Raw genomic sequence first — 13193 nt, forward strand, 5'->3', positions numbered from 1 at the left:
CCATATTTATCACAATTTTTGGTAATGAAAGTACATTGGTTCACCAGACTGGGCCCTCAGTTTCAGGATAGCTCATGTTCTCCATTATGTGAAGCTTTCCCCCCCCCCCCCCATAAATGGAAGATATATCGACTGAATTGCCTTTGGGAATCTCTTTTAAATAGAAGAACATTCCACTGGTTTCCGAGTAAGTTTTGTCAAGCAGTTATCAAGTTGGGTTGGCTGTCACCAAGCCAGTCAGTTCATAAATAACATTAAACTGCCCAGGCTCAGCATGATAGTTCATAACACAGGAAAACTGTTAGAATGGTCATTATGGCAGTTAGAAATAGCCCATTCTCCTAGGTGAGGGGGGAAAAAAAGGGAGCACTGCTTGTTTTAAGATGTTGGTTGGCCATTCCTTTTAAGAGATACTTGCATTAATTTTTTTTTTTAAATCTATAGATCTGTTACTCTAAGAAATATTTTTAGCTACTTAAATGTGTTTGGTTATAAACCTTTTAGCTCTAGAAACTGTTTATGACACATTACTGCAGGCATTCTGTAGCTCACGACAAGTAGCCTTGTTTTTCCTGTGGAAATTCTCAAAGGAATATATTAAACAAGTTCCTCAGTTCAGTGTATGCTTAAAGGAAAAGGACTTTTCATATGTCCAGTGCATTTGGAGATATGTGTCACTGTGCTAATTTGAATGAATTGGATGTAAATGGCTATTGATGATGTAAGTGCAAATGATAATGTGCATTATCATTTGGAACTCCATTGCTGATTATAGCTGTAGCAGAAACACTGTTTATTTTATTTTGAACCATTTTTTACCCTTGTATTGCCCCAGAAAAGGAGTTCCAGAGTATCCATTTAGAGAGCAATGAACTGAATTAATGTAGCTGTAATCTGAAACACACTAAGAGCCCCCCCTAGTTTCATGGGACATAACTTCAGAGCAAACATCTGGGTAATCTCTTTTTTTTATCTCTTTTAGTGGTGCAAACCTAGTGGCAACTAATTGTTATCTTTGTTTAGGAAACATAGCTGTGAAGGAAATCTTAAAACCTGCTGTTCGAACAGCCTGGATAAAACAAAAAACCAGTCTGGCTAAAAAGCAATACATGGATGGAATCAATATAGACATTGAACAAACAGTTAAAAATTTTTCAGCTGAATATTATGCATTAACTTCTTTAATTAAAGAAACAACAGAAGCTTTTCACAAAGAAATTCCAGGTTCACAGGTAAACCAGAAGGAAAGATTATGTTTTACGTTAAATTCTCTGTTAGTTAATTCTGTTCCTTAATCTTAATGCATGAATTTCTTTTGACAGTGTTTACTACTGTGAGCACACATTTTAGTGCTGCATATTTGTTGATGCAAATATATTGTCAAACCAGTATTAACACAACTTAAGGGCTTTTCTCCACTTGCACCTAATCACAGCATGGGAATCTCTTTTTTCCACCATGTTGCCCTGACCTTCCCCTTCATCTTCAAGGCAACCCATACGTGAGGCTGCTTAAAGATATCTCTAGCAATTCCAGTGCTCAAGTAATGTTTTCCCCTTAAGCAGTCAACAAATCACAACAGTTTTACTGTTGTACTTCACCAACCATTTTGTTGTTGCTGTCAGGTGACCCCCAGAGTGTTGGATCAGCTCAGTGCTCAGTTGACCACTTTAGATTGAGGTAAGGACACTTCATCTGTACCAGGTGCTGGCTTCTGTCCTGCTTTCAGCAGTGAGAAAGTCTGGTTTTCTCAAACCTGGCCCTCTCCCTATACCTGCCAGGTCTCCAAGCTGATCTCCAGCTCAAGACCTGCAGTGGCAAAGTAAGGGGAAGGAGGCTCCGGTTGAGGAATGAGCACTCTGCTGCTTCATAACCCAGTCTACTCATTATACCTGTTAGCTGTTGTTAGGGATTTTCAACATGGGCTTAGTGCTGCCCTAAATTCCACACTAGCAGCTGCTATATGAACTATTCTGAACACTCTTGCTGTTAACCATGAGATGTGCTGCTGGCTACCAGCTAAGCTGGCTTCAAATAAGGATTGGAATGATTCCAGGAAGTCATGGGAATCAATGACCATTAGCCTTGACAGTAGTGTGATTGCCTCTGAAGGCCATCTGCTGGGAGACTAGTGGGCTTCCTTGTGCAGTTGGTTGGCCAATGTGAGAAAAGACTGCTGGACTAGGTGGTCCAGGGGTCCGATCCAGCAGGGCCCTGCTTATGTTCTTTTCTTCTTATGATCCAGGCCTCTGAGCTGGGGATTGGCTCAAAAACTGTTGGATAAAGGGCTCCCTTCTCCTAATCTGGGTAGCTGATATGCTGTCCTATCAGCTGCCCATATCAGAGGGCAGCAGAAACAAGTTTTGACAGACGGCTAAATCTGCAGGTCTGGTCTAACTATCTGTCAAAACCATCAACAAACACAATTGTGCTGTGATTGGCAGATGGATTTTCTGCTTGCTGGGAAAGGTGGGGGGGTGGAGAGCAGCACTGCATGGGAAATGAGGACACCATGCTATGACTGCAACCCAGAACAAAGGAGTTGGGATTGGTAATCGAGACAGCAAAATCTGTGCTGGTTTAGTTTTCTGCTGGCTCATGGATAGGAGGAGAGCATTTTAATTGAGCCATGATGAAAAGTGGAAAGGTGACTAATAATAGACTCAACTAGAAACAAAATAATTATATTTGGGAGGCCACAGCAATCTGGATTTGAATTTGCAGAATGAAATATTCTATCCTTTGTAATTATACACAAGTCATTTTACAAATAGCCATAAATAAAATACTAAATTACAGTGGCATTTCAAACCCAGTCTAGTACATGAAAAAAAAACAGCACCTTGATCCACATGTAACAAAGCACAAATTTTCCTTTTGGCTAATGATGGGCAATGGCCATCAACCTGAAATAATGTGGTCTTCAGATCATTGGAATAGATTTTAAATAGTGTAGGGGCGAGGATGCAACCTTGTCTCACTCCCTTACTCATTTTAATATCGCCTGTAAGTGAGCCTTTTCGATGCATCTAACTTGCATTATACTATCTTGATACAGTGCCTGTATTAATATGTAAGACACCTGTCAGAAACCAAATTCTCTAATTTAGCCCAAAGTTTGGTTCTGTTAACATTTCATTGTATCAGACAAAGACTATGGGATAATTCAGTACAGAAATTAATGGCTAAAGCCAAAGTTTCGTGTTCATCTGTAACCTTTGGAATTAACTACAAATATACAGATGTACTTGAAAAATATCTGAATAGTTTATATTTAAGTAAATACAGAATAGTCTTTTCAAAAGCCAGATTAAATGTGTTGCCATCAAATATGCTATATGGTAGATTTTAAAAAATTCCCATCTCTCACAGATTCTGTCCCTCTAATGGTACTGATCTTGAAATGGTGGATCACATTTTATTGTATTGTGAATTTTATAAGAATCTTCGGCAGGAAGTTATCTGGCCTATTGTAAAATCCAAACCAGGAAGGGATACTTCTGAGTATGTAAAAATTTTACCTGCAGATGAAAATTCTAAAATTACAGTGGCAACAGCCAGATTTTTAACTATGGCTATAAAAACAAGTTTTTTTAGTAACAAATCAGTGAGTTGGAGTTTTAAGTATGTTATTTATTTATTTTTATTTATATTTCAATTTGTCACCACCCATCTCACTACAGAGTGAATCTGTATTATGTAATATTTATTAAATATCTTATCTGTTAAACTATTTTATCTAACGTCAAGTTCAGATTATATTTGTAACTTGCTTTTGGGCCTTTGGGCCATAAATAAAATTGATTGATTGATTGAAATTACAATGGACCATAAAAAGGATATAAAATTAAGAAATTTAAGGTAGCAGCAGAAAAACAATGTAAGTAACCCCATTTTCATTGAAAATATAAAGGAAAAAGAATATTTCACATGGCACTTAAAAGATAGCAGATACACGCAACCAAGATATATATTTAAGCCTGTTCCATTAATCCAGAACACAAACTTAGAGCTTGCTTTTTTGGCTATTCAGTGCTAAAACATCATGTTGTAAGGATGGAATCCAACAGGTTCTCATATGTAGCAACTCCAGATTAGCACGTAGCTTTTCTGTACCAATCAAATGATAATGGCACTGAGTGCTCTCAACCCAAACGAGAGGCACTGTAGTTAAGGATAATACACAGAAGAAGATACAGTAAATGCAATTTATTTGGAAATTTAAAAAATAAATTGCATTCACTGTATTTTCTTCTGAGATTTGGATTGGTGCCTTGAAGCTGGTAGACATGAAACTGTCTGCTCTTTGAACCTGAACAGCATAGAAAAAAACAGCTGGTGAGGAACAGAAAGCAAAATCAGAATCTTAACATCTTTAATTGCACTGAAGTAATAAGCTTATGGTTGGAAAACATGCTACAGTCTTTTCTGATCAAGCTGTTACTTTGAATATCATTTTCTAACACTTAGCACTCACTGTGAACCATACTAATACATTCAAATCCCCAAATCAAGCGAACAAAGGTTAATGCAAAGGACATATAACAAGTTTCTTCATGTTATAGAGCAGGGCTGTACAAGTTCTGAAAAATATCCAGAGAGGATGCATCAGAATATAATGGCCAAACATCACACTTTTTCCAGATGCAGCTGCTTTACGGAAGTGCTGTGCCTGCACTTTGGGTTTATTCTAAAGCAACTCTTCCAATCATTTCCAATCATACATATCACTATTATGTAGTTTAATTAAATATGTTTAGATTAGTTTTAACTAATTGCGTATTTTGCAATAAACTATGGAAAAATTGAAATTATTTCAGCACACCTTTACTCATACAAGAATCTTTAAGGGGGTTACTAATTAAATCCCTGATATTCATCCCAGATTCCCAGTCTTGGTACCTTCCACGTGTGTGCATTTCAATTCCCAGAATCCTCAGCAATGGCTGTGTGGACTAAGGAATTTTGGGATTTGTTCCACTCGTTTACAGATATTGAGGAATATAGTTTTAGCCTAAACTACCTTGATATAATAATATTAGAACAGCTCTTAGATTATTATCATGAATTACGGTTAACATAATTAAAAAGAGTTTCAGTGGTGGAGGTTACTAAAATTATAGGGCAACTAGCTTCCTCTAAAAGTATGAGCTGCATTTCGGTTTTGCTAATGAGCTCTGCCGTAACACCACCTGTTTGATTTGCAAATTATCCCTAATGTGCTTTATTGCATTGTGTTTTTTCCCCACTTTGTCGTCACCTTGCATGACTCCCAAACAACTAAAGCTTCTCTTTGTGCTGGGCTGGAAAATGCAAATTGGAAGATAAGGGGTGTGGCGGGCACTCACAGGCCCCAAAGCAAGGCAGTTGATGTGGGCTGTCATCCATACGTGCCTTTCTCTTGAGAGCTCATGGCAGAATTTATGGGTAAACTGTGAGGTTTCCTCACATTTCAACCCTACGCTCTTGTGAAGTAGATTGGGTTGAGAGAAAATGACTGTTGAAGTGAGCTTTTTGATCAGGTAGGGTTTTGAGGCTTTGTTCTCTCTAATCCTTCTTTCAAATTAAATCCATTATGCCATGCCTTGAACTCCAAAAGGCAAATCTTGACTTTTTTCTGCATCCTTTGAGGTATTTGAAGAGTTCTAGCTTTTCCCACCTCCGTTTTCTCAAACTTAAACATTTTCAGATCCTTCAGTCTTTCTTCATGTGACTTTGTTTCTAGCACCCTGATCATCCATATTGTCCTTCTCTAAAATTGTTTCTGTTTGTCTGAATCTTTCTTAAAGTGTCATGCTGGACAGAACATAATACTTAAATTGGAGAATGACCATTGCAGAATAAAGTGGAACAATTTTTTTCTGTGATTCTGGAAATCTAAATTTCTGTTGTTGCAGTCCAAAATTGCCTTTGCCTTTTTTTCTTTTTTGCAACTACATCACACTTTTGACTCATTCTGTTTGTAACCAGCTATACCCAGGCCAGACACTCCCCCACCTGTACGTGTTTCCTAAATGAAGAGGTTTGTCTTTTAAATTTAATTCTACAATATTCCTTTAAAACCATTTTTCTAATTAAAATAATGTAGAAAGTTATTTCTGCCTTCTATACTACTTGCTGTTCCACCGAATTTTGTCATCAGCAAATCTGATAAGCTTTCATCTTTTCATCCAAATCACTTAATAAAATTTTGGAAGAATACAAGACCCAGGACTGAATATTGCATCAGCTCCAGTACCTCACTCCTAGGTTGCTAATCCATTTTACTTGGATGAGAACTCAGTCCCATGGGAATACCATCTTCTGTCCCACTTAAACAGTCATGGCTTAAGTTTGCAACCTGTTTTACTAAGCAACATTAAGAATTTCTACGACTTGGATAAAAAGGAAAGCTTCCTTGCTTTTCTGTTTTTTCCTAATCTTCTCCAGTCACGATATATTCTGAAACATGAAAAATTAGCTCCTCAACTTTGTGGAGAAACACTACAGATCACAGAATTGCCCATACAGGCATTTGCCCCATACATGTGGAGGGCAACTTAAAGGACTAGAATAGATTGCTTCTCCCTCCTTCTTCTGAACAAAAGTAGACTGTAATAGGAATTATCGCCATTGATTTTGAGCTGTTCAGTACAGTGGGAGCCAGTGCTGTTAATTATCTAAAGCAGACAAAATGTCTGTAAAATGTATTTCTAGAATTGAATAATAGGTTACAATTCAGGTATTGTGCTAACAGGGAATGTACTACTTGGGTCATTTTCATTAAGAAGAAACACAAACTCTTAAAGAAATGTTACAATATTTATAACCCCATTTAAGACTTTCTTAGCTATGATAAACATTTAAGTTGCCAACATCTTAATGCTTTATGATGAAACAGTATTTCTTCAATATCTTCTGTTATGAAAGATCTTAAATCTTCACGCAAAGGAGAATGGTGACAATATTTTTAGCCAGCTGAAGGAACTGGAAGCCTGGTATGAGCTGGCCCTCCAAGTTAGAAACTACATTTCTTCAAAACTGGATTATAGGTTTAATTTTTCTAAAGCCTCACTTCAGCATTAACATTACATAACCATCCCATACACTGGGATTTGCAGTGTTACCTTCTAAAGAGTTCATAAAATTGAAATATACACAAAAGTCAGGCACTTAAGGTAATTAGAAGGTTTGCTAGCCTTACATGTAAACCTGTGTAGAGAATGCTTATTCACAGCCAAATCTGTACAACTAGCTTGTGGAAAACAAGCAAACAAACAAACAACCCCCCCCCCCAACTATATACCAGCTGAAAAGAACAGATTGTTCAAAGAACAGGATGTTGAAATAAAAGAGACAGCAACAAGTTCTGTGAAATGAAGGCTGCAGGCGGAGACTCTGTAAGGTGTATTTGCAAATACATCTTTGAACACTTAGGACAAAGTCTAAGAAAGGCAGAGGGTTGTGCTATATAAGACATAGAATTTTATCACAAAATGTTTCCAAAAGAAATAGCACACCTTTATTCTGTTTAAAATAGTGGGCATGGCTGTGGTTTTAATAATTTTGCAATTGAGATAGGGGTTTTTTTAATCTGTCATTTGTGAAGTACTTTGTTGTACAGCCTAGGCTTGGGCAATAGCCAGCTAAGCTGGGCTGATCTTGGAAAGCTGAGTTTCGGTAGTCAGCTAATCCACCATCCTCGAAAGAAGCAACAGCGAGGCATTTTTGTATTGCTGCTATGCCCAAGTGTTTATCAGGAGGCAAACTGGACTGAAAGAAAATGTTACCCTTTTCTTCTCTGTAGACAATGGAAATGTGTGCCTGTATGGTTTGGAGGGAGTAAAAGTAAAGAAAGGGAGAGAGATGTACTGTATGCGCTTTTCTTTCTCCGCAGGTAACTTTTGATGTACCTTGGTCTCCTCAGCACAGCGATAGATGCTATAACTACACTGGAATTGCTGATTCCTGTGATTTCCTGTTTGTGATGTCTTATGATGAACAGAGTCCAGTGTGGTCCAACTGCATAGCAGGGGCCAATGCTCCATACAAACAAACTTTGGCGGGTAGGAATCAGTTTCATCTTCAGAGTATAAAAAATAATTAGCTTCTTCTAGCTGGAAAAAATAGATAAAGACTGGACCTTTGTATAAGATGCCATAGGGGATTGAGTCAAAATCAGCCCCCGGTCCAACAAACTCTCTGCAGTCACTTTCCAAGCTGGAAGGCACATTTCCCTTTTCCAAGCATTGGACCACACTATACTTTAAAACTTGGAAACAGGTCTTCTCAGGCTACTTGTATATACCTTTCTTGGTGATCTGGTCCTCTTTTCACCACCTGTAAGTGTCCTTTTGATTTTCGGATTTGCACTAAGCTTTTTGGATACCCAGATTGGTTTCTTCTGCTGGCTTCTCCCTTCTCTCTCGTGCTCTCCCCCCCCCCATTGTAATTGTTTGCAATTGTGCTTTAATATCTCCTATTTTAGGATTTGCCACCCATCTTGAGCACCCTTTTCTCCTGCCATGAAATCCTACTTACCAGTTCTCTGATTTTATTGAAATCCGAGGTATATGCTGGATCATAGTTTTAGCTTTCCTAAGTATTAAGGATTCCAGCTCTCTCCCAATTTTCCACTAATTCCACTTTGTATTACTAAGTCTTCCTGTAGGGTAGGATCAACTCAGGGGTGGCTGATTCACTTACACCTTCCTTTCCTCTCTCAAGCAGGGGTGTAACTGGCTGTGGCAGGCGTTCCCACTACAAAAACCCAGCTATGTTTTGAGTAGGGAGGATCAAGATGTGCTATACTTTCCAGCCTGTCACTTCATGTCACTACATCTCATAGGACAACCAGCTGTGATTTGGGGGACCTGAATGTTTATGCCTCTTTACTGTGAGAATTGACTGTTGGCTTTCTGACCTTTAGATAATATCCATTGAAGAGAAACTTGTATCTTACCTTCACACCTGCTAATTTGTTAAGGACTCTTTGGTGAGGTCTTTTGTCAAAGCCTTTTTGAAAGGCAAAATGAACCTACCTGTTTTTAATTTGCCTGTTTGAAGAAGCAAAGTACTAGAATTCAAATAGTCTTTTGTAGAGTTGGGAGGCAAGATTTTGGTAAGTGAATTAATAGGAATCTTAATTGTGTACAATCCTTCTCTGACATCTTTAAATCTGTTAACATCTCTTTCATGCACAGACTTTTCTTCATGAATAAATATAAATTTAAATAAATTATATATAAACTACATATAAAATTAAAGAACAAAATGCTCGATGAATAAAAAAAACCTACTGGTGTAATTTTATTTTGAATGTCGACTTTAATGGCTTTTGTCTGGTCGATATTACAAGTGTAGATGCCTGTATGTAAATAAAACATGCGAGTGCATTTCTGTGTTAAATCAGGATATGACCATTACCTGCACATGGGCATTAATCCAAAGAAGCTGGTGATGGGTGTTCCATGGTACGGCTATGATTATACATGCCCAGGCTTACGTAAGGTAAGAGAAAAACAGCTCAGTTCTATGTTTTTGTGGGCATGAATTTGAGAGAGAGAGAGGGAGAGAGAAGAGTGGTTAGGATAGGGCAGCATGGATTTTTTTCTTCCTATTATAAATTCAACAAAGAGTGCCTTCACCCCGCAAAGAAGGAAATCTTCCAAAATGCATTGGGTATTGCTTCAATAAATACTTTGATTCAAGTAGACTGTGAACTTTCATATCTTTTCAAGTGCAGCAACCTTTGGCAGCTAGGGGAGAGCTGTCCCATTGTGCTTTCTGCCACCATGTATATCACTTTATTAGAAATTATGTCATTTCATGATATACGCTTACAAAAGACCTGTAAAACAGGGCCAGCCTAGATGGTGCCAATTCCCTGCAGCTGGCACAGGGTGCGGTGAGAGGGGTTGCTAAATGGTCTTTCTTTACTGAAACATCTAATCTTGGTCTAAAGCATTGTTTTTCAAACTTGGCAACTTCAAGATGTGTGGACTTCAACTCCCAGAATTCCCCAGCCAGCATGCTGGCTGGGGAATTCTGGGAGTTGAAGTCCACACATCTTGAAGTTGCCAAGTTTGAAAAACATTGGTCTAAGGTGACATGCGTTTTCTTCTGGAGAAAGTAGAGAAAAAGATTCCAGTGATGCTGGCTATATTCAAATGCAGGCTACACAAATGTGCCTATACAAATGATTCAAATACTGCCTGATGAAGGCGAAAGCAATTGAAGGAACCTCAGCAGGATTTGAAACTCTGCTTAGGTTGCCGTCTGAAGCATGTGATTTTTGGAATCAGTAAAACCCATTTCTGAGTAAAGTGAGGCAACACTGAAAAGCCTGAAGAATTTCTTGCCTTAGATAATGATTATTTTTCAAAACACCTGTCTTCCTATAAATAATGTGCACTTGCATATCACCTCAGTTTGGAAACTCAGATTTTCTCCTATGTGAGACAAATGAGAATTTGTAAAGAGAAGGGTTCAATGGGCCCTTATTTGAAAAAACAAGTCTGTGTATGAATAACATAACTTTTTTTGACGTTTACCACAACGACATAATGGAAGTTACCCTTTTTTCAGATTCATGTTTGCTTCTTTGCAAAGAAAGTTTTCCAAGAGGCCCCATGCAATCATGCAAAAATAAGTCAAGTCCCCTATAGAAACATCATGAAATGGGAGAGGAGTTCTATTTCTGGGATCCTGTGGGATGAAGACCAAAAAGCTCCCTATTTAGAATACAAGGTAAGATGTTCTAAGGATTCTTTTGCATGAAAAATATACATCTGTAAAAAAATATAAAACAACAAAAATATATAATTTTTGTTGTTTTATATTTTATAAAATAGTATAAAATAGTATATTCCCTCTGGCAGCAGACCTTCTTTTGTAGTTTCTCTGTACAGATTTTAAAATTCCCACCAGTCTTGCAGCTTTATACATATACTAAAAGAAAAGGGGAAAGTTATGTATAAATTATGAACAACAATAGATCACAACTCAGGAAAGTAAGAGAAAGATGGAAGTGTAGAAAATAAGAAATGGGTAATTTTTTAATTAAAAAAAAAAAAAACCTAAAGGAAGGAGACAATTCAGCCATGTCAAGATCTCCACTGTCTCTTCTATAGCTAAATTTTAATTCCTCTTACAGCCAATTTTATCAGTGGCCTTAACCAAAGGAGTACTGAAGGTGTATTAGTGGACCCTTTCTTATGCAATGTGCTTGGCTGAGCGTATTGTTTTACTGAAAAATGTATAAAAAATTAACGTTCTGTGAATTAGTTCAAAAATTATATTTTTCATCAGACTATAAACTGAAATTCTTGTTTATGGGTTGTTTTAATAATTTATTGTATAATTTTGGAAAGTTCCTTATACAGTAGTTTTTATTTTGCTTGCCTTCAAAATGAAACTGTGAAGATGCCTGTTATTTTCATTTTATAGACAGCAAGCTCAGATTGACAGAAAGTGACTCAGTCCAGGGTTAAAGTGTCCCTTAAGCTTATTGGGTGAGTCTCTGTCCCTACAGTCAAAAGACGTTGTGTAGCAATTTCCTCTTTCTTTTCTGTACAGAACATTACTTGGAGGGAAGTGAAAGAGCGATGGGAGAACATGGGAATATTAAAAATGAAAGACACTCCCCCCCCCAATAAATGTCCATCAATTTCATGATATAAACCTGTCTGAAAGCTCCTTTTGCTTAGCCTGACTTATCTCAGAGATTCCTGAGAGTAAACCTGCGTGTGGGAGAGCAGCCCTACCAGCTCCATTTTAGTATGTTTGGTAGAGATGCCGTGAAGTGGCATTTCCACTGTTAGCAGCATTTCTTGTTATCGTAGATGTTTCCTACATGAAGAAGTGAAGTAGAGACTTGAATTTTGACAGGACACAAGGAAGCCAGTTAACGTGTTCTCTTTATTTTGGTCTTTTGTAGGACTCACAGGGTGTTTTTCACCAAGTGTGGTTTGACAATCCCAAGAGCATTTCTCTGAAAGCAGCCTACGCAAAAATGCATGGTCTGAGGGGCATTGGGATGTGGAATGCAAATTGTCTTGATTACTCTGCAAACTCTACAGCTCGACAGCAAACAGAAGCAATGTGGGAAGCCTTGAAAGGGGCATAATTTATAAGACAGCAGTGCTTGAATTCAGACAGCCGTGAATGGTTGGTTAATTTTTTTAATGGGTACAGTATAGTACACAAGAAAAAACTCTGAAGACTAACTGAAATTCAACTACATGGTTCCACAAACAGGGCCTGTGCTGTTGTTCCTTGGGGTTGTGATTTTTATTTATTTTTCCATAAAGAAAAGAAGTTATAACACTCATTCTAAGCATGTCATTTAATTCCAGGAAAAGAAAGGGGAAAAACATGTCATAAATATGGCAAATAAAATCTTTATAATTACAGTAAAAGCTTTTTGCTTAAAGTATGTGACTTATAAAATCAACACTTGGAGGGGAAGAAGATGGAGCAAAAAAGGATTGCATTAACAAACTGTTTTTAATTTGCAGCCTGGTTCAGAATATTCTGTGCACTTAGTGAAGTAGAGTGAACATTTTTATAGTTCATCTTAAATTAGTTGTAGAAGCAGCTTTGATTTTTCAGATTTTTAAAATAAATAATTGAATATTTTTATTTAATTCCCAGTAATCATGGTAATTGAAAATGGCAATTATTACTTTTAAAATCAATATACTGTTAAGACGTAGGTAGTTTCTCAGTAATGATATTGAGCTGACCTGAAGCACTATGAACATATTTAGAGGAGCTCCAGTGAAAATAGAGTCACAGTAGTGTGAAATAATTTACATACAGATGGCTGTAGTTACTCACCCAAAAAGGAAATACCAATAAATATTAGTTCACATATTTTATATTTATGGATTTCATTTTAAAGTTTAATTTGTTGTTTCTCTTAAACGCAATATACATTGCAGCCACATGCAGGCCTTTTCAGAGGTCAGTCAAATAATTTCTGTGGGTTTATTCTAGCATAAAAATTAGAACCAAAATTTTTCACATTTAGAAAGAAAATGCAGTATTCACTTTCTTTAAAATACGTGTAGTAAAATAAGAATGTGTCGATTTTCTTATTTAAGAAAAAAAACTTTAAAATTTCAGCTTTGAAATTTTCTTTAAATGACAGATGACTTGGCCTTCCAAATATGTTAATGTGTTCAGATGGTTCATTCTTTACTGGTATTTTC

General features: G+C 37.1%; 1 protein-coding gene across 2 annotated transcripts in view; it reads left to right on the top strand.

The window, feature by feature from the left end:
- The window catches only part of LOC148214160 (di-N-acetylchitobiase-like), an 18374-nt gene extending 5187 nt beyond the window's left edge, over positions 1 to 13187 (top strand). For both annotated transcript variants that reach the window (XM_025171478.2, XM_007421391.4), the window contains exons 3-7: positions 1024 to 1232; positions 7877 to 8045; positions 9392 to 9489; positions 10567 to 10728; positions 11918 to 13187. In XM_025171478.2, the coding sequence (XP_025027246.2) occupies positions 1024 to 1232; positions 7877 to 8045; positions 9392 to 9489; positions 10567 to 10728; positions 11918 to 12106 (827 nt within the window). In that variant the 3' untranslated portion in view covers positions 12107 to 13187. The remainder of the gene's footprint in view (positions 1 to 1023; positions 1233 to 7876; positions 8046 to 9391; positions 9490 to 10566; positions 10729 to 11917) is intronic.
- Positions 13188 to 13193: the final 6 nt, after the last annotated feature.

The sequence above is a fragment of the Python bivittatus genome, unplaced genomic scaffold (assembly GCF_059951505.1).
Source record: "Python bivittatus isolate LINGU-HERP-01145 unplaced genomic scaffold, Pbiv_v1 ctg000700_np1212, whole genome shotgun sequence".
NCBI classification, from domain to species: domain Eukaryota; kingdom Metazoa; phylum Chordata; class Lepidosauria; order Squamata; family Pythonidae; genus Python; species Python bivittatus.